This window comes from Pipra filicauda, unplaced genomic scaffold (assembly GCF_003945595.2).
Source record: "Pipra filicauda isolate LSUMZ 115617 unplaced genomic scaffold, ASM394559v2 scaffold200_size1382263_pilon, whole genome shotgun sequence".
NCBI classification, from domain to species: Eukaryota; Metazoa; Chordata; class Aves; order Passeriformes; family Pipridae; genus Pipra; species Pipra filicauda.
This window is the reverse complement of record NW_024104311.1, coordinates 317,631-339,373: the sequence shown is the minus strand read 5'-3', so window position 1 is coordinate 339,373 and position 21,743 is coordinate 317,631. Positions and strand designations below refer to the sequence as shown.

At 39.0% G+C, this 21,743-nt stretch overlaps 2 protein-coding genes across 4 annotated transcripts in view; one reads left to right on the top strand and one right to left on the bottom strand.

Moving 5' to 3' along the window:
• KLHL31 (kelch like family member 31) overlaps positions 1–4,707 on the bottom strand; it is a 17,241-nt gene extending 12,534 nt beyond the window's left edge. The window contains exons 1-3 of one of the 3 annotated variants that reach the window (XR_005563355.1): positions 4,507–4,707; positions 2,797–4,098; positions 1,618–2,506 (exon numbers count right to left, since the gene is read on the bottom strand). The gene's annotated coding sequence lies outside the window, so the exon portion shown is untranslated. Of the gene's footprint in view, positions 4,099–4,506 lie in introns of those variants that run through there. The other 2 variants (XR_005563353.1, XR_005563354.1) reach the window with 2 other exon arrangements.
• LOC113990102 (elongin-A-like) lies at positions 4,621–21,743 on the top strand. Its single transcript, XM_027725221.2, has 11 exons — positions 4,621–4,858; positions 11,258–11,314; positions 13,013–13,125; positions 14,220–14,922; positions 16,353–16,452; positions 17,262–17,435; positions 18,059–18,156; positions 18,929–19,109; positions 19,427–19,544; positions 21,300–21,418; positions 21,557–21,743. The coding sequence occupies exons 1-11, from the start codon at positions 4,688–4,690 to the stop codon at positions 21,616–21,618; spliced, it is 1,896 nt and encodes a 631-aa protein (XP_027581022.1). The 5' UTR covers positions 4,621–4,687; the 3' UTR covers positions 21,619–21,743.

The window sequence follows — 21,743 nt, the reverse complement described above, 5'->3', positions numbered from 1 at the left end:
AAATAACACTTGTCATCTTGAACAAAACGGCATTACTGTGCTGGTGGAATTACAAAACATTACAAGATAAAAATGAAAAAAACAGAATAGGGAACATAGGCAGTCAAATGTGTGAAATGAGAGTGAAGGAGAGGGACATAAAGCCAAGCCCTCCCAAAAGCAACAACCAGTTTTCCTTTCGAAAAATAGGGCCACAGCTGTGAAAAATTAAGGACAAAGCCGTATTTTCATAGAATCACAGAGTACCAGGTTTGAAGGAACTCCAAGGATCAACCTTTCTTGGCAAAAGCATGGTGTAGACAAGATAGCCCAGCAGACTCTTTAAGTGAATCTTAAAAGTGTCCAGTGTTGGGGAATCCACCACTTACTTCCCTGAGGATATTATTCCAGTGACTGTTCTCATTGTGAAAAATTTTCCTCTTCTGTCAAATCATAATCACTCCAGCAGTAACCTGTACTCATCCCCCCATCTTTTCCTTGTGTTTCCTTGTAAAAAGGGAGTCTCCACTTACTATGTCTTTTTCTCATACGTAGGTTCCTCCTGCCTCAAAAATATAACTAACTGTAACATTAATTTAATATGTATGATGATATTTATCATCATCTTAACACATCTCAATATATTTTAATTTACCAGTTCAATCTAATTATAAAATTCCTTACATGGACAACTACCCTTAAGGTTTTTGAAGCTCTGCCTTAAAGGATCAGCTATAATGATTTTTACACAAAGAATATATTTCGAACTGTACTTCACGAGTTTTAAGACCTTGTAAAAAATTAGTTTTTGTAGGTACAAGGCATATTTCTAAAACAATACTCCCAAATATACATGTACTAGTGAACCTGAGTTATTCAGTGTTCCCTTGTCTAACAGCTCATGCCAAGACTTGTATAAATTTTTATAATTTTAAGATGTCCTAGAAAGCCAGTATTTTTCAGAGAAAGAATATATTTTTTTCTTTTGTTATTTTTCAGTGAGGTTTGTGTGGTTATTTTTTTTTTAATGAAGGGGACACTTCTCCAAAATGAATACACTACCATGCTATGTAGAAAATAAAACATTATTCTAATTTTTATGTGATATCTTTAAAATTACTAGCACATTGTAAAATAAATTCAAGTCTTATTTAGTCTCTACAAATGTGTTTCCAACATCCTTATATGGTTCACTGTTGAATAAACAACAGAAATGACAATGGGGAAGTATCCTCACTGAAAGGACAAAAACAATTTATAATTTCCAGAAAATACCAACCATGCTTTGAGCTGGGCAGTATAGAGATAACCATCTTGTGGGGCATGAGTCAACATCTCAATGTACTAAAACTGACAAAATAAACATCTCACATAGTTCTGAAACTTTGGTTGTATGTTATTTGGTCTTCAGAGGACAACTGATAGGGCAGTTGGATATTATGTGGCATGTAAGCTGGTCTTGGGGTTACTCATTCTTATTTTCCATTAATTAGCACACAATAAAGTCTTTTAAAAATAACTACTACCAGGTTGAGAAATCATTTGCATAATGCAAACCATACATATATATCCATTATACATGTACATAAAATATATTATATATAAAATATATAATACATTATACATATACACATTTACCTAAAAAAATAGTTTTTAAAATCAAACTTTGATTTAATAAGCTTTTTAATTTTCAGATATTCTTAACATTGTTTCCCTTATATCTTGAAGATAATGTTGTCTTTCTGCTTATTTCCTTTCAAGTGGCATAGAAATTAATTACTATAAAATGTTTTTATATTGATTGAAGTCCTTGCAATCAGGTTATTAATTGTCTTCTCACTTAAAAGAGGGGGTACTATATTTTTTGACAATATCTTGAGCCTCTCAAGATGCATACTTTTAGGTATGAGTGAATCTCGGGGAAAAATTTCATTTTTTTCGTAATCAACTGGTCTCTATGAGTGACTAAGGACAATACTATCAATCCATGCAGCAGTAGCAGGTCGTGTAGTAATGTTTTAACATTTTAGGGGTAAAAAGTGGAAACATTTCAAGAGATTTGTTCTCAGCCCAATGAACAAGAATAATTGGTATTATTTGCTCCATGTGCGTGACTCAGAATCAACAATAGGGGAAAGTTCTTGTATCAGCAAAGACAGGCCTTAAGGCAATTATAACCATCTTTTCTAATCCATGCACAAGCAATTTTCTGGAAATGTAAAGCCTTTTCTTTGAAGTCAGCATGCTCTGGTTTGTTGGTGGAACACAAGCATTACAGCCACGACCATTTAGCCAACTAAAGATGTTAATAAAACTCAGGCTTAGCTCTAGATTATGACTGTTCTGTTTGCTCTGAGCAGTTTATGTTTGCTCAGCTAAATACCACATACCCTCAAAGCCCATATTTAGTTCTCTATGATAAATAGTTATGAAAAATATCTTTAGATGCACTAATCTGAAGGTACTGAGTAATCACACCAGTAATGCCTTTAGGATGGGTGAAGCTCCTTATGCAGACTGGAGATAACTGTGAAAGCAGATCGAATTTCAGTGGGCACTGCAGTTTTTTCAAAAAAGAAATAGAAATGTGTTTTGTGTTTTCTTTTTAAGCTGCTAAATAAATGTACAAACTACTACTGCTTAGAAACAAATGCACAGGGCTTGATTTCACAGAAGGTGAAATGAAGTGTTCAGCAAGACATCCACGCCCAGTGGGTCACTCAGACCTTCCCCCGTACTCAATCACTTGCTCCCACTTCATTGCCTAATTTTGCCCTGCCAAGACTATTGCATTGATTTACCCCCTGAAACTCTCACCTGGCTCTTCTCTTTAGCTTGTCCAAAGCCTGTTTCTCTTTCTGGTTTCAATCTTTCCTTGGAAACTCACTAAGCACTGGCAGTAGGGCATGGAGAGGACCTTAGGGATGAGAAGAGAATTTGCAAGCCTTGGAGCAGAGCTGATGGCACAACACAGCTTTTGAGCATGTACTGTCAGAGCAATTTTCGGAGCTATATTTGTGTGTATGGCAACCCCACTTCTTGCTAAAAGGAATCATACACCGATGCCAAACAAACAAATCCTCATAATGATGAGGCTGCAGTTTTGAAAGACTGAGTAAACTTGGAATTCTTTCCTCTGACAGTTATGACAGGTGATATGAAAAATGCCACAGTTAGATCTGGGCTAGAAACATTTTTCTTGTTCTAGAAGGCTTTTAAGATTTTAAATGTCATCTTCACTGTCATGAAATCATGATCTTTCAGAATAATTGGGCAGCAAGGATATTTTCCTCATCCCAGGAAACCCGGTAATTTGATAATTAAGGCTTTCAAACAACATAGGGAAATTCCAGCTTCAATCGCATAATACATACGACAATCTGAGCCTCAACTTCCCTACTCAACAATGACTTTAATCATAATGCTGGTGTGGACTGAATTTCTCTGAAGATTTCTTCTCCATAAATGCCACTTTATATAAATAATTTTATACTATTTGGGCCAGAAAACTGAAGAGTAACTAGTTGTGAATGGCCTAATTTTAGGCCATATTGTGAAGATGAGTTAATTATTTCTGCAAAGTAAAAATATGAGCATGGAAACTGGAGACCTGGTGTGCATCAGGACCTGTATTTATTTTTTCCATGTCCAACTTGAGTTCTCTACCTGTTGAATTGCTGTACCAGCTATTTTGGTTTCTCTACTGATGAATTTACTATACACTGTGCCAAGCTACAATAAGATCTATTTTGCAAGAGCAGTAACCTAACGCAAAATATCAGACTTCTGCCTATTTAAATTCCCCTGTAGTTCAGACTGGATACACTTTTTTAGCACTTTCCCCAAACACCACTTTAAAGAGTGAAAGGTGTTCTATGTATCTATTTTAGTTACATCTTCATTAACTTCCTAGGAAATACTGCAAAGACACAGGTTTTTTTTAGGAAGAACTCATTCAGTTTGGAATCTTTCAAGTACGTGCTCAGCCCCGGGAAGCTCCACCGCGGAGATCCCGTTTCAGATGCGCAGTTCAAACAGCACCAAAGACCGATTCCCTGACACGTGCTTAGTAGGTAATCCACAGGGGAGCCATGCAGGGCCCAAAAGTGATCGGTCCTCCTGGGGAGGGGGAAAAAAGGAAAAAAAAAAAAAGGCAAAAAGCATTAGCCATCAGGCTGTAAATAAGGCAGGACCAAAAGAAAAGGATGTCCTCCTCAGCCGAGTGAGGACTGCAGTGGGTGCCAGTCACGTCTTCATGGCTTGACAATGCTACCCCGTACACGAGGCATCGTGCCACAGAATAGCCTCCCAGCCACGCATGGACACCAGAGTGCCACAGACCTTGTCATCACCTGCAGGTAACAGGACAGGTGTGCACGAACCAGTGACTGACACTGACAGTGAATCCCAGAGACCGCTCCTGGCTGCTCCCGCGGCCGCACGGCCGCACCGATGGACACACCTCGGCAGGGGCACAGTGCGCGCCATGTCGTGCCTTGGGGCAGGCTGGTGATCCCCCCGACTCACCTCCACGGGCTCACCTTAACCACGGTCGTGCTTGCTCAGTACCACTGTGTATTCAAATGGCGCCTAACGAGGCAGAGCAGAGCAACGCACACGCTCATTATCATTACTGCTGAGAGACTGGTAGCGAACAGCCAGGTCGGCCGCAGCTCTCGGCAACCAGCCCGGCTGGGAGGAGCCGCCTATGGCGGAGCAGGCGCGGGTACAAGAAGGGCGAGCGGGAGCGCAGCCGCCCGGGCGGGGTTGGAGCGGTGCCGCTGTCATGGCGGAGGGGCGGAGCGCCCGTCCCGGTTCCATGGCGGGGAGGGTGCTGGAGCTGAAGGAGCGGCTGGGCTGCGCGCGAGAGCCTGCGGAGGTACCCGACCAGGAGAGCAAAACAGAGGAGCTGGGCTGATAATCACTGTGTTCATAAGAGTTTCTGGGGGAAAAAGGTGCTTCTGCTTTGTTTTAACGGTGCACATCAGGAGGAGCGGGGGCTCTCACACCCTGCCTGGTTGTTCTTCTCGGTGCAAGAAGAACAAAGCTGTTCCTATCTCTGGAAGGAATGATACACCCGCGGTAGGGTAGCCAGGCTGCTCAGTAGCTGCGAGGACTGGATAAGGAACACTTAAAGCACGCAGACATCAGTGGGGAGCTGGGTTAGAGCAGCTGCTGAAGCTGTGCTGGACACTGGAGGAACAGAGAGGCGGACGGGGACATTGGAGGCAGAGAGGGACGCTGGAGGAACACAGAGGCGGACAGGGAGATCGGCACAGGGGGACGAAGGCACGGACCATTCTCTGAGCAGCAGCCTGGACTTCGAAGGAACTGGAAACAAAGCAGCATGTGCCAAATTGGCCTCAGTGTTTTACGAATACATCATATTCGACTAAAGAAGGTGTATTAAAAGAGTAGGGTAGTTTTTGTTTGGTTTTTTGAGGGTCACATTTGCTTTGAAAATAAAACACGTTTGCCTTGATGGGTTTCAAAGGCATCAAAACTTGATACAAGTTTGTGCAAGTATTTAGAGACAGAGGGCAGCAGTGGAAATTGCATTGTATTTGGTAGCTAATGAACTTGAAAAGCTTACCTATGAATCATACCTGGAGTGTGTTTTTAAAGTGTGTATTTATGCATATAGAGGAAATACTGATTTTTCTTAGCCAATAAGGTTTATCTACTTGAATGGCAGTGCTGTAGATAATATCTGTCTAAAATGCAAATATCTGTACTGGTGCTTCTTCAGAGGTTTTAATTTGCAGTTCAGTGAACCTACGATTTCTTCCTGTGCGACAGAAATTATCAGATATTATAGTGTTTGAATTTTTTAGTACATTGGATTGGTGTTGATATGCTATTCTGAACACGAGATAGCAAAGCAAAAGAAAGAAGCAATTCTAGAGGTAATTAATTTTTAAGTAATCCCAAAACAATAACTTTCAGAACACATTCAGCTCCAGTGAAAAATGAGAATAGTTCTGGCAGATTTGGTTTTGTTAAGAGAAGAGACGATCTGTTTTTATGCAGCGTGACTGCAAGTAGGTGCTGCATAAAATGTGACTAGTGGTGGTGCTGCAGCACTTCTGCTGTCCCTGGTAAAACTGTGTTTAGTGAAATGGAAATATTTACAATAACAAGGGCCTAAGGAGTGGTAGGAAAAGTGAGAAACTGATAGCAGTCGTGAAATGCACTCCTAACAGAAGCTAAATCTAGTAATAGAAATGTGGTTAGCATCTTTAAAGGCAAAGAGGAAAGTTCTAGGTATGTGTGGAAAGAATAACAAATCAATATTAGGCAAGTGCTGGTGTTGTTAAATATTTCTGTTCCATACTAAGAATAATATTTGTCTTGGGACTTTCTAATAATTGTTGAATAGTCTTTGATATGATAGTAACCAGGGAAGATGCAGAACATCAGTTGTTCATGTCGAAACTTCTTAATGTGTGAGGTTTGATAGCTATTAAGTGAGTTTTCAGAGAATTAACAAAGAATAGGTATTGAGTGATGCTCAAGGTTCTAATGAAGATACAGGAAAAAAATACTATGCTGTTGTTTATACAGGTCAGTGAAATGGTCTTCACTGATGTTGATCATAAAGGAATGTGTTGAGCAGCTGCATGATGTTGTGTGAAAAGTCTTACTAATGTAGAATTGAAGGGTGGTACCATGATCCATGCCACTCAGTGAGCCATTATGTAGATACCTTCTGCCAAATTTATCTCAAATTGTATTCAGCTGACAGTAATTGTCATAAATATATGCAAGTTTCAAGACATTTGACTTGCTTCTGTGCAATGCCGATTACAGTATCAGTGTCATGGACCTGATGTAATACATAAAACTGATTTCAGTTGCACTTACCAAAAATAAGTACCAGACCTCATCAGGAAACAACGTTGATTTGTGGTTTTGGTTGTGGGTTTGTGGTGGGTTTTTTTGGGGGGGGTGAAATGGAGGTTGGTTATCCATCTGTTCCTGACATGATGCTGCTCAACTCTTTCTTAATTTAGAAGACCGCAAGCATTATAGGGAAATGCTACACATACTGAAGTAATTTGTGTCAAATGAAGAGTCCTTTCTAGAAACCAAATTTGATCACGTGCTAGGCTACATTCATTTGAGCAACACATGCTTTACCATGGCTCAGTGGAAAGTCACAGCTAGGAGCTATGAATATAGGTCATTCAAGATAGGAGACTGTATTTTGGAAAGCATTGACTCAGAAAATGATTTGGAGCTCTGATCTATTACCAGTTGAGCATGAAATTGCAGTACAATGCAATGGCTTATGGAGTAAATGCTATCTTTGGGTAGCTTAGCAAGGTTATGTTATTACTGCTATACAGCATTAGAGGGACAGTTACAGGAATATTATGTCCTGTTCTGAGGACTGTTTTTAAAAACAATACTGACCAAGCTGGAAAGATAATAAGACAGCCAGAGAATGACTGGCATAACTTAATGAAACTAAAGAACCAAGGTGAAGTGTGTGATTAATGTTTACGTTTATTTCTATGTTGTATAAGATTATTGAAAGAAGGCTCCTTTAATTATCAGGAAGAGATAACTAGATTTAATAGTTGAAAACCAAAGTAGGCAATTTTTTTTTAGGCAAATGGTTGTGTGCCTTTTCCAGAATTTGTGGACTTGGTGGAATTTCACAGGCTGTATTTTAAAAGAGAATGAGCTAAAGAATCATAGGGATCTCTTTGAAAGAGAGTAGCAGCTACTGAGTGCAGAAGGAAGGACAGAAAATAGGAAAGAGTTACTGTAATGAAATGTTTACTCAGTCCCCTGACTACAGATGGCCTGGGAACCTGTTAATGGGTCCCATCCTTCCTGAGGTTCCAGGCTCAGATAGAAAAAATGAGAAGACTGTATAACACACGTATAAGGGATGATGGAGCAACGCTGGTGCAGTGGGAAGAGACCAAACCCAGTGCACCTGGGATCTGTTGTTGTTATTACTTTGCTTTCAGTTTTGACTCTGGAAAATTTTGTTTGCTCACATGGGTCCTTACCCACTGCTCATTACCACTGCCCTCTGCTTTCCAAGTGCCAGCCTTCTTTCCCTCCTCTTCTGCATCTTTGTTTGCTCTTGCTGCTATTGTCACTTCTGCTTTTGTCTCACACCAGTATGTGTGTGCCAGCTCTGTTTGTCCATAGGGCTCTGCTTTTGTTGTCTGTTTGCATAAAGATTTGTGTCTTGGGTTTGCTTGGAATATCATTAATTGGAAAACCAGCAATCCTAAAGGTTTTTGATCATTCTTTCTGAATCAGTATTTAGAAATTATGTAGAATAGTTCAGGAATTGTATAAACAGGTAACTTCATAATTTTTCTATAAACTTCACAGTCTCAGTAGTTTTACCATGAGATGTAGCTGGTAGTGGTATGCAACGTAAGATAGTCTGAAAACCAGTGGAGGGTTACATATGTGTTGCATGTATGTGGAAGAACTTGGGGGAAGAAGTTACTGGATCCAGTCCAGTGAGACAAGAAGAGCCAGATGGGCCACAAATGCTATGGTGAAAGATGGTTAGAGAAAGGTGCCTCAACAGTCAGTCTCCTTTTTGTTTTTAAAGGCCTGCTTAGAACAGACTTCAGATAGATTACTTTCTTTTTGCCTTATTTTATGCAATAATTGTAATGGTACACTACATACGTATCATGATAGCAATGTTTGTGTTTCTAACAAACTTTGGTTTCAGTGAAAAACTTTTCTGTGTCTGTGCTTCACAGTATACTTTTCTGTGGTCATCACCAAAGCCTGACAGATATCAGAGCTTATGCTTTAAGTCTTTGATAGAGAAATCGGAGCTCTCTAGCAAATAGGATAAATAGAAAGTTTCTCTGCTGCTACGGATGCTTGCCACAAATTAAATTTGCTTATTTTCTGGTCATGTCTGAAAGTAAGTTTGATTCTAAATGCCAAGAGCTTGAAGATGTGATTCCTACTGGCAGGCTGGAAGCTGTCATTTACTTTGTCCAGTTACAGAGCAAGGCAAATGGAGCCTTGTACTAGTCCTATACATGCAGAGTGACTGGTTTCCCTGCAGCCTGAGCTGTTCCCTGCTCTCAAGTGATCAGTATAACTTCTAAAAAGCTTGTCAGAGTGTCTGGTAAATGCTCTTTGTTTTGGTTTGGGTTTTTTTGTTTTAATGAAACAGTGTTGTTTATCTTAATTTTCCAAATGTGATATACATTTCAAGTAACCAAAATGAACAATGTGGTCTTTAGTTTAGGAAACTTTGAAAGTTTTATCTTTTATTAAAATGTGTTGACTGCTTTTAGACATGCTTGTCATCTAGGTACTTTTGTAATATGGCCTGTTGGTTTAAAGTTGTATAAGTAGTAATTGCCTGCTTCCTGAATCTTTTCTTCTGAAATAAACTTGGTTTTAAGAATCAGTCCAAAACCCATCAAGAGGAAATACTCAAAACTCCTATTCTCTTTGTGTCTCAATGTATTCTTCCACACAGAGGTTTGTTTTTGGCCTATGGGATTTATTCCCGGTAGTTTGCAGTGATTGAGTATCTAGTCATGTTATATAGCACAATATAACCTGTCAGCAGTGGGTTACTTCCTTTTTCATTGCAAAATAAATGAAATCAATGGGGATATATATTATTTTCATGAAATTATCAGTGTCAAGTTAGTTCACTTTTTATCACAAGCATTGGAAACTATGTTAACATTGTGAGCAATTATTATTTTTCTTGGGGAGTGTCTTACTCCTAAATGGGAGACAAGCAGAACTTCACATGGCCCTTGTGCTAGTTCTGAAATCTTGGTCAGGAAGCTCTTTTTTTTTTTTTTTTTTCCTTTTTTTAGTAGGTATCCTACTGTTTTGTAGTTAGCTGAACTTTTTGGGAGAGAAATGATTTGTTACCTCTGGTCCTAGGTGCATGTCTTACCGTTACAGCTTTTCTCACGTTTTCTCAGACTGTGGAGCATTTTTCCTGTGCTTCTCTAGTTTCAGAAGCACTGTTGCAGAGTGGATGATTTACAGAAGAACTGCCTGCCAGGCATGTAGATAGAGCCCACTGTACACAGTGAAATTCAGTGTTGTGTGGGGTTCTACTTCTAAGGCATTACAGGAACAATGAAACTTAGAGCAACAGTAGAGAAGTATATCCCTGGAGTGCAATTCGTAAATTGTTTTTTCAAGTTGGCTACTCGTTTTTTTAGTACCTCTTCCACCTCCTGCAATTCCATTTCAGAAGCAAAATCTAATGTGATAAGTGACAGTTATTTAAATTAGTATAGCTGTTAATGTAGTTAAAAGGTTTCTGGGTAGTCTGCTTTGCTGCTGTTACTGCTTTAGAAGTGTCAGTGATCTGAAACACTTAACTAGTATTCCAGGCTTTGTGAAAGCCCCACAAAATGCTGCTACTTCAGTTGTACATTAATTCTGCTGTCTACATAACGTAGCTTCATGCATGCAGTTTGAGGTGTTTCAGTGGGAACACTAAATTGGGGAATACCATTCCTAAACCACAACACAAAGATAAGGTCAACTGCAAGACCCCGGGGTGCTGTATACCCACTGCCAAAAAATTGGATTATGTTGCTGTGGAAATTTATACTCTGCTTATAAATTAGACTTTTTTTATTAAAAAATCCTCATAGGAAGAAGAGCCTTTTGTATCTGAAAAAACCTTTCCTTCTTTTATGGAAATGTTGAGTTTTGTAACTGGTGTACACTTCGTCAGTGCGAAAGAAAACAGCTGTTCTAACTTGAGCTCATTTTGTTAATGTACAGATTGCAGTTATGTTTTCAATACCTTATTTTGTGTAATCTGGGGTCCCACCATCTCTATTGTCCTTTCTTGGCCTGGGCTGATGAAGGAGTAGTGCTGCTGACTGTGACACTTGCTGATTTTTTTAGGTAGTTTTGTCTAGTGCTGCTTTTCTATCGGTTTTTTGGCTAAAGAGGGTCACTGCTACATGAGGAGTGTGGCATATATGTGTATCCCATACTGCTCTATTATTGATATTTATTGTAATCTCTATAATTGTAAATTCAAGCTATCTACTGGATTTTCTGGTGTTACTGAAATTGGGGGGTTGGCAGAACTGTACTGGTTCACAGCACAGACTGCAAGAACAGCCCTGATGTGCAATAAAGGAGTGCTTACATTTTCCTGGAGATACTGGGTGTTCCTTTTAAAACTATTGAGTCTTTTTGGATTAAACAAGTGAATGAGGATGAGAAGAACAGAGTAGAATTTCAAATATTTGTTTAAACCAATAAATCTAATGTTTCCTTCCAGATCATAACAACACTTAAGGTACTACAGGATTTGGATTTATCACTGGATATTCTAGTGGTAAGTGATCAATAATGATATATTAAACTCTTCCATAGTGAATTCCTATGTAAATGTCAGGAGTCTGCAATTGTAGAGGTGGTGAACATGTTAAATTTTTGAATTTTGACTCTATATCATGATTTGGTTAGGTTAATTTCCTTGAAGCTGGGCATCCAACTGGACAAATGCAGTATTATGTCAATGATAGTACTGAACAGGGACTTGGGCATATAAAGGCCAATCAGGGTTGGTTTCTTTTCACTGCAAAACTGCTTTCAGTCAATGCTAAAGACAAAGCAAATAAGGGTGAACCATTCTTTAGGTCAGTTGTCTAACTCTTCTGTCTTTTATTAGCAGCTCAAAGTTAGTTTCTTGCATTTAAAGAGCAGGCATCCCAAGTAAGGATTTTTGTGACTTTTATCCTCACCCAAGCCACATCCTGTCAAATTTTATATTCGATATTATCGCACTGGTCTATGAAGCTTCTAGTTATTATAAGCAATGCATCTGTGTTTTGGGAAGAAGAAAAATATGGGGTTTGTGAGAGAATTTTTTGAAGAGTAGTAGAAAAATATGATTATTAAGACATTTTGTTAACCTATTCAGGCAAAGAGACAAAGGCATTTGCCTTCCTAAACACAGGCAGACTTCTACTGGAATACAGCAATATTTATGTATTTTTATTGGAAAACAAAATAATCTTGTATTGCAATTAGTTATTTAAAATGGCACAGGGTTTCTGCAGACAATTCATGTTCCCAGCAAACTTGCATGTTTTATAATGGGTCAGACTTTGATGGAAGCCTTAAAGTCAAAGAGAAGGAGGAGATGTCTTACAGCTGAGGACTCCACATATTTTCAATGCATTCGAAGGACGTAAATAGCTTTATGAAATAGTCCCACCAGATTTATTCCATCTGTTTGCAGTAACTGACTTACCAAATCAGATTGTTCAATTATGTATAAGCTAAATACACTTGAAGTGAATTTACAGAAGCCCTTTGTAGGGGCTGAGCTGCTTATGTAGGAGTAGCCTGTGTACAACTCTTGCTCAGACCTCACGGCGGTATCACTTCACTAGTTAGCAAGAGCGTTAACAGGTTGCAGCAAACCTACTGAATTCCAGATTTTGTGCACATCTTACAAAGAAGAGTTTGTGAATCAGAGATGCTTGCTGATAATACAAGATTAAAATCACCTGTGATTCTGTAAACACTCAAAGACTGCAAGATAGCTTTGCTTAAACAACATAAAACACACTGGAGTGAGACTTGAAGGCACAAGATATTTTGAAAATAACTTTGCTCCTTTGACTTCTGTACCCCATACTACTGGTTGAGATGCATTTTAGGTTACAGCATGTCCAGCATATATGCTCTCTCATATGCTAGAAGGTACTGCCTGAAGGAAATTTGAATGGATGCATTTTGTGGGCATAAGCATTTGTGATAAGTGACATTCCTGAAAGATGTGTGTTTAATGGAGGAAAATTACTTCTCTTAGTTTTATGAATTAAGGCCACATTTTGTTCCTCATATTTGGTTATAAATAACAACCTTCAGTTCTATTTGCAGTAAAAAAGAGTGTTTATTTCCTTAGCTGCCATAGGACTGCCCTCACTACTAGGCTAATACTGTTTGTAGCAGTTTTAGAGGTTTTGTTTGGGATGAGAGTTGTGATTTATTCTGCCCATCTTTCTTGCATTATCTTCCACAGGAAACTGGCATAGGCAAAACAGTTAACAGTTTGAGGAAACATGCCACTGTTGGGAATATAGCTAAAACTCTGGTAAAACAATGGAAAATACTTGTTTCTACAGAAAAGAAAAGGTAGGTGTGAACATTTTTCCTAAAAATTAATTATACTATAGTGTGACTTTAAAAATAGAGATTGGAAAGCTTAGGAAAGTGTTTGGAAGGACAAATCTGCATTAGGACAAATGCATGAATTGAATGGAAGAAATTAGGATGCCACTATAAAATATGACGAAAAAGATCAAAGTGACCAGTATTGGTCAATTATCCAGTCAGCACTCTGACTTCAGCTGGTTTTTTGACTGGCACAGGTTCTTAGGTCCCAGCTGGTACAAGCAGGACTAAACCAATGATGGCACTGCTGTGCACTTCTTCAGTAAATTGGGGAACTTGCTCTTTCTTCCCAGAGGTAGTGGTTAAATGAGGAAGCTCTCCAGTGATTTCGTTATATACAGTTATATACTACCACAGTCGTATAGAGAGTTTTCTTTTAATGTTCTTGTAGACTGAGAGGGGCTTCTAATACTGGAGGAGTCACACTGAAGAAATGCAGTTGCTTCTCTGAATGAAGCAGCTGCTACTGCCACGACTGGGCTCACTCTGCTTTAGATGCTTTGCAGTCCTCCAACAGTTTGAGACAGTTGAGAAAGCCAAGGGATTAGTTTGACTAAATAATGCATATTAAATCTGAAGTTGTTCAAACAACAGGAAAGCAAAATACCAGAACCTGTGATGAGCAAATCATAAAGGCTGACCTGTTGTAATCTGTACCACCTACAGAACATGTGGTAAATTCTATCTTGTAGTTACTTCAAGCACCATGTCTGTGTTCTAAAGCATGCAGGGAAACTTGTATGAAAAGTGGTATCCAACATGTTTTAAGCAAATAATACTGCCAGGCATGTTTTTCGACTGATGGTTATGTCCCTACTCCCCACTTGTCTTGCTGTCAATTCTTGTTGCAATATTTAGCAGTGCTGGACCCAAGAACGGCTTCTCTGGGGTTCTGTACTGATAATGGAAAAATAAGAGCACAGCAGAGCACAGTTCTGTGTTTTGATATATACTGTGATTTAATGCTTTTAGTTTTACTAATGTAGGAACAAAGATTGTTTAAAAGTTTAGCATCAGATATACAATGGGATGGGTGGTTTTTTTTATTGTTGCAGTGGTCACAGAGGAAAAAAATATACTGAAAAAGAAAAATGTGAGACAAAATCTTCTGTTTCCAAGGAGATTAAGCCTTCAGAGAAGTCCAGAGCATCTGTACTGGCCTTTAGAAGTCCTAACAGCACTCCCATTTCTAAAAAGTTGAATAAGGAGCATATTTGTAGTGAAAAGACCCATAAAAGTACAGATTCTGAGTGTCCAAAACAATGTGATAATGAAGAATGTAGCAGCAGTGGTTCTAAGCATGCTTCCTGTGGTACCAATTCTCAGGCTAAAGACAGTGAGTTCAAAGAGAGCAACTCCACAGAGAGCAAGAAAGTTTCAGAAAAGCAGCATTCCTCTGCAGCTGCTAAAGGCTTATCACCTCTGGAGGAAAAGCCTAGTAAGGATACTTCAGAACAGAGAAGTCCTAAATGTGTGAAGAAACCAAAACAAAAACTTGTCATAAAAAGCAAAGCCAAATTATCTAGTGATGAGGAATTCGAGCCCCCTACTATGTCTTTTGAATCTTATCTTAATTATGATCAAGTTACTAACAAAAGAAAGAGGAAGACTGGTTCTACAGGTGCACGGCCAAAGAAGTGCCATGAACAGAAGAACAGCTCGTTACTACAAAAGACCTCAAAACTTTCTCATGCAGAAGAGAGAGTGGAAGACTTTAAAAAAAGCAAGTGTGACCAATCAGAAACTCCCAGTAAAAAGGTAAACTGCTACATGGTTGACGTAATAGCAGATAAACTGCAGATAAATAAGTGCTTTGCACTCTTAATTTCAGTGAAATTTATCTCTATTTATTTTAAGGAACAGATTGCGTGACTCTCATATATCCATTGCAATTACCAGTAATTACAATAATTGGGGGGAGGGGAAGACTGCTTATTGCATACTGGTGGTTTGCAATTGACTTAGTAGTATTTTTAGGATTATTTCAAATATTGCAATAGTGTTTGATTCATATCAGCTAATATGCTTTTGACCTGCAAAGTGCAAGGGTATTTACCTTTGGAAAGATGTCCCCTTCTTCCATTCTTGACCAGCCTGGTTTGTGGCTGCAGCAGCTGTTTGTGTACAGCACAGTCCTTTTGTCAGATTATGTGGTCCTTTAATAGTGAACTTTAAGGTTTGCAGTGGAGCTGAACCTTCCTTAAATGCATTGAGGTAAACCAAAGTATTGCATATAAAACTAGATTATACATGTTCTTAATCTGAGCTATCCTAGTCCCTTGAAGTGTAGGAAGCTTGAGTAGCTTCTCTGAGCCAAGGTATATCTAAAAATGTATATTAATTAGACATTTTAAATTAAGACCTTTTGCGTGCTGAAAATTAGAGGTATCTTCACTTTGATGTGAAAGCTTCAGGCTTTATTTATTGTGGAAAATCTGCAATTTGAATGTGGTATCTTCTGTTCCAAATGGAGAAGTATTAATGTAGAGGCTTGTGTATGATACTCTTAAACTGTTTGAGGAAAAATCTTGTATATTCAAGCAGTTGTGAAAAGTTATTGAAGATACTGAAATGAAGTTCAGGCAATGCAAGTTTTGGGCTGTAAGTACCTGACTTAAAATTGGAGGACACCTAAGACCCAATTTTGACACTGCACATAGTACGTTTGTAGGGACCCATACTTAACAGAATGCTGCATCTTTAAATCCCTTTTTAAGGGGTTATCTGTGAAAATTTTAGGCATGATATAGGAGACTCGATAGGACCAGGTGTAAAGCTGTTTCTTGTCTTTTAGGATTGTACTTTTGTCATCTTGCAGTTTATCTCGTTCACTGCTTGCCTCTGTAGTGATTTATCTGAAAGCCTGTTAACTGACTACTGTTCTTTAATCTCTTTCTATGCGCTAATTGCAGATGTCACACTAAGTTCCTTTTGTGGTATAGTCTTGCTAAGTAGAGTATGAAAGGGTACACTGAAAAATATCTTATGAGTAAATTTTAGTGCAGAAAAGAAATAATTTTAGTTATCCTAGTTTGGGGTTTGCTTAAGGGTTGTTTGGCTTTGGGTTTTGGTGGATTTTGGTTTTGTTTGGTTTGGTTTGTTGTTTTTTTTTTTTTTTTTAGCTTATTTTAAGTTTCTGTAAACCCAAATTTATAATGTTGAAGTATTGTTGCTTTGACTGTGCACAGGCTAAGGTGGCATCCCTCCAGGAACTTCTTAATACTCCACTACCTAAATTTCTGACAGGCATTTCAAACTCATTTCCCCTGTGTGCTGCAGACTTTACAGGTAAGTAGTATACAAGATTGAAATGCTGTGGGTTTTTACAGCTCTCTGTAGAAATGTTTTATCTCCTTTTCTAATAAACTGTATTAGCTCATCTCTCCATAGCAGAGAAGGGCTTCCCATTCACTTTCTCACCTGTAAAAATCATGTTGAAATTGAAGGGAATTATAAGCCTTCCTTATGGCTGTCTGAGTAAAGAAATACTGTGGAAGGTTATCACAGATGTAGAGAAGGCGTAAATTGTGTAGTAGTTCTACAGCCCCCATTTATCTTTTTGCCTAGTCTAAGGTATAGACAGGAATAGACTTAGTAGAAACTGTCTCAGGTAAAATAAATATATGAAGCACTTGGTCTAGTTTTGGCATAGGAACCACTAGAAGCTTTATAGGTAGGTGACATAACTTGCCAGTGGTTTCTCTATCAGTTTTCCTGAGGTTTCAGTGGTTTCATACCACTGGGGTCTTGAAACGTCGCTGCTATTGTAGCCTCTGGCTTCTCTAGGATGACTTAGGAGAGCCAGTAAGGTGCTATAGATAGGTTATGCTGTTACTCAAGTATGAATACAGCTCATGTAGATTGGAGCTAAATAATACAAGACTGGTTTGAGTGGGTGCAGCTCGCTTGCAGTGTACATGCTGTCTTGGTGTTAGGTGATGGTGAGTGGACTTCTGCGATATGATATGTGCAAGGGCCCCAAAACTGTAATGCAATGACTTTGTACTTCAAGAAAAGGTAACGTGTCCTACCAGCTGTGCTTATCTCAGAGCTGAATGTTTAAAGCATTGTAAAACCTGCTGATGTTTTGCTTGCAGCTTCTGTAGCACCTGTTGTGGAAGCACCTCAGCAAGTCAGTGAGACCGTTCAATTCACAGGACGGAGACTGAACTCTAAAATGCAAGTTTACTCTGGCTCTAAAACAGTCTGTCTTTCAAAGATGCTTACACTGTATGAACAGTGCATCCGCGTGCTTCAGAATAATATTGATTGTGAGTACTTTAAGGGATTTGTAGCAGGCTGTGACTGAAAGTGTATCCGATTTTTTATTTTTTTTTTCCCCCTCCATGCCAACAACAGGCCTACTAAAATACATTGTCCTGCCCTGCAAACAGTGACTCAGAGCAGGTTGAAAGGCACTTAAAAAGGGATTGATGTCTGTGCTAAACTGTAGGGGTTTTCTTTTTGACAGCTTACAATTTTTCCAGTTCCAATTTTACTTAAAATGTAATGTCCTATAAATTTATAAGTCAAAAAGTCTGCTGTTCCCCTCCACCCAAAATGTTTGTTTACATAAATTAGAATGAGTGATCAAGACATTCTTTTATTTCATGCATAGGCAGAGGGGGGGAGTGGTACACATCAGTAAAGATGGGGAAATGACTATTCAAAAAGATGCATTATCCATCCTCAAGTATAACTGCTAGTCAGCGTGGAACTGCTGATTTCTAAATATTTTCATAGCCTGACTTCAAAAAGTGTTAGTGCTTACTTAGTTCTGTTAGTGCTTACTAAAATTAACTTGTATTTTTACTTTTAAACTGTTTGGTGAGTGGTGTTAGCCACTGAGTAAAATAAGTAAGACACTGAAAGTACCTTACCTACTTTTTTGTAGTGCTACAAGAAGTAGGAGGTGTGCCCTTTGAAATTCTTGAACCTGTGCTAACACGTTGCACACCAGAGCAGTTGTTTCGAATAGAAGAATATAATCTGGTAAATTCTGCCTTGCTAAATTCAGGGAGCTACAGAGTTCCACAACTCCACGGGTTGCACTGGCTTTCTGTCTTGCATACTAATTTCTCTGAATTAAGCTATCATTATCAAGACTCCCTTTCTCAAGTGTCAGGATTTAAAACATTTGGGAGAATTATTCCTGATAAGTAAGTGAAAGACTGTGTATAGAAAAGTATTTTTGTTTCCAAAAATAAGAAAGAAAAAAAGATGATCACAGTATTTGCCACTGAAATATCTGGGAAAGTCGTAATAGAACCAACTGTGTTTAAGTTACAAACTGTTAAGGTTGCAAAGCATACCAGTCAGGAAGTAGCTGGGGTGAGATTTCATGTGTGTGGTAGATTTAGTATGTGTGCTGTTGGGACTTCAGCTCCCTGATGCATTTGGACATTGAGGCTCTGAGGGTGTAGCCCTTTGTACTGCAAGTTAGCCTTTTCTCTGCGTGCTTCAAGTGGAGGGCTGGAGTGGCCTGAGCCTGTACTATAAACACAAGTCTAGACTGTAAGCATGGCTTACTGACTCCAGTGTAGGGCTCTGCTGTTTGAAGCTGTGGGATTTTTAGGCTGAAGTCAGTATCTCTGCATGGTATTGCCACACTTCACATTGTGGGTACCTGTGATGGCATGTGTGATGGGGTTTGTTCTGCACCTTTCTCCACCAAGGGTTTGGGCTGCGTCTGCAGGCTCAGCTAGTAGGTACTCTTGAAAATGTTTTTAAATCTTTGATTTAGGATATCTTGTGTTCAAATTAGACGTTTATAAAGGACTCTGACCACTTGTGGAAGAAACACTGCCAGAGAGACTTTAAAAATGAGAGCCTCCTGGAATATGAGTCTTGGCGTGAAATGTACTTGAGGCTGTTTAATCAGAGAGAAGAAAAACTGAAGATGCTCACAAAAAATATTCTTTCAGCTCAGTCTGAGAAACCAAAAGGTAAAATCTGTGGTTAGCTCTTCCACTTACAAAACCCGGTCTCTTCTGTTGTTCTTGACAATATGTAGGGTTTAGTGATTTGTTTGCAGGGAAGACTAATGCTGAACTTCTAGAAGTCATCAAGAACAAACACTGTTCTTAATTTAAAAGTTGCTGAAAAACTAAATGCATGCATTAGCATGTATGCTGCAAGTATTATGCATTAGACAAATCTTACCTTACTGGTTAGACTGAAGATCCTAAGCAACAATGCAAAGACCTTTGGATATAAATGGCATAAAAAGTCACATATCCTCTGCTCCTTGCTTCCGTGTTAGGCAGGCAAGTAAAAATGGCTTACATGACCGGTGCAGCAAAACCACCCAGGGACATTCGCCGACAGCAAGAAATCCATGGGACAGCAGGACCTGTCACCCGGTTTCATCCTGTACAGAAGTACGTGTTACGTACAATGCTTTTAATTTGAGTTTGGGTGGTTTTGTCACTTGAAAAGCTTGCTTGCAAAATAATTTAGAAGTTCTAAATAACTCTCTGTTTACTTTCCTTTTTTTAAGTGGCTAGTGGCTAGAAACTAACTTGTCTTTTAAATCGTGTGCCTCTCTGCTGTGTGTGCCTCTGTGCTGCGTGTGCATTGCCATTCCACATTCCTCCAAAGTGTTAGTTGTGAATTTACCCTCCCAGCTAGAGTGTGAGTGGATGCTGGTTTTTTTGTCCAGATCACACTAAAGCCACTTGACATTCTGGGGAGATTCCTTTGTTGATATTTTGGGTTTATAGACCTTCCTAGTAGCTTCACATGTTCTCTTGCTTTGATAAAATAAATCTCAGTCAGCTGCCTGTAGTAATTCAGCTGACCAGAGTGAACATCAGGAACTTTTAATACTGGGGTTTGTTTGTTTGGTGTGTTTTCTTTCCTTTTTTTTTTTTTTCCCCTCTGAATTTCAGAAACTTAGTTGAACAGCCTTGACTTACTGCTCAAGATGGTGGTGATATGGGGCAGGAATGACAGCCTGCATGTAGCAATTTCTTCAAGTCAGCTTTTTTACCAGATATCTTTTCATAAGTGCACTTTTAGCTGATGAGGTCCAGAAGGTTCTTTCCATACTGTTGTTGTATTCAGCAGAAAGATAATCCCCCACCAAGGCAGTAGCTTAAGGCACTCTGAGTTAGGCTTTTGCTTTCAGTTGCTCTGTGGGAGGTTGATTCTGTGTTGTGACAGACCAGCCTTCCAGTTTAGATGATTCAAGTACAGTAGTGTATATGTCCTTTCTGCTCCAGTAATCGCTGTGCCAGTAGCTGAATGACATACTCTAAGCCCTGCAAGACTTTTTTCCTCAGGCATGATGAATTAGGAAGAACTGGTGTTGTGTGAAAGAAGCCGTAAGAGGGTCATTGCTTTGCCTTCATGAGAAACAAGGGTTTGTTTAGGCACGATGAGTTAAACTTCATTGCTTTGAGCCGTCGGTTTTGTAAGCTGCAAAATTGGTACAGCTGAAATTTTCACGTAAGAAGCTGGTCTTGCAGGAGCTAAGAAGGTCCTGAGGCAGACATGCAGATCCCCAGCAGGCTGCTGTTCTCAGTTCAGTGCACAGTGAATTGTGAGCACTGGCAGCAGATGTCAGGGACTGGCTCTGAGGTGGACAAGGCTGTCCGGATCAGAGACATCATGCTGACACGTGGTTGCTGTGTTGGTTTAACTGTCTTTAGCAGGAGGTATCAGAATTTGCCTCAGGCCTTGTCCTGTTGATTGGATATTTAGGGTTAGTTATTGTGCCTTTTCCTAGTTAGTCATTCTTACACAAGATTTGGTTCTTTTAAGTTTGCCCTCATTTTCTGTCGGAGAGCTAGTTAGCAGTTCAACTGTGTTCAAAGAGGAAAATAAACACAGAGTGCAAACTAGAGCACAGGGTGTTATGAATCGCAGTAGTATTGCTGACCGCTTTGATCTGTCACAAACTGAGAGTTTAATTTTAAATAAAATCTTAACAATCTAAAATTTATGCAAGAATGAAAATGGACAAGATGACCACCTGTGATCCCTTTTAACCTGAATTATCTTATGATTTTGAAATAGAGAAAGTCTCTTAAATGTGTTTGATCAGGGTTTTGGTTTTTTCCCAAAATGAGCCAGAGGAAACAGTAGGTTGATATCAAATACTAGCTTTTTTTCTTATTTCCTTTTTCTAAAAGAACAAGGATTGCAGAAAGCAGAGACAGAAATAACACATCATCAAATCTGATTCCTGCTGGCAACACTGGAAGTTCTTGCTCAGGTGTCATGATTGAAGATGGAAAGAAGCCTATCAAAAGTAAATGGAATTTCCTAAGATTATCAATTTAGTTGTTTTAACCTGCCTATTAATATATGCTTAATATTATGCTAATACCATTTTAAGTCACTCATAGCTGTAATCCTAACTGGTCTCTTCGTTTTGTTGCTATTGAAGAAATTGCACCGATCATGAAGAAAACTTTGAAAGCATTGAAGAGTAGATCTGGATGGCGATAAAATGAGGCTGCGTGTTTGAAGCTTACGTGATGTGACTATTTGTGTATCGTGCTACAGCAAATGAATATAACGTTCATGTAAATGACGTTCAATTTGCCTTAGATAAAATAGTTATGAAACATTGC

Excerpts from the sequence above, each read along its gene's own strand:
- LOC113990102 (XM_027725221.2), top strand. The coding sequence starts at position 4,688 with ATGGCGGAGCAGGCGCGGGTACAAGAAGGGCGAGCGGGAGCGCAGCCG. Across the intron at positions 11,315-13,012 it reads TATCACTGGATATTCTAGTG|GAAACTGGCATAGGCAAAAC; the intron begins GTAAGTGATCAA and ends TATCTTCCACAG. Across the intron at positions 13,126-14,219 it reads GTTTCTACAGAAAAGAAAAG|TGGTCACAGAGGAAAAAAAT; the intron begins GTAGGTGTGAAC and ends TTATTGTTGCAG.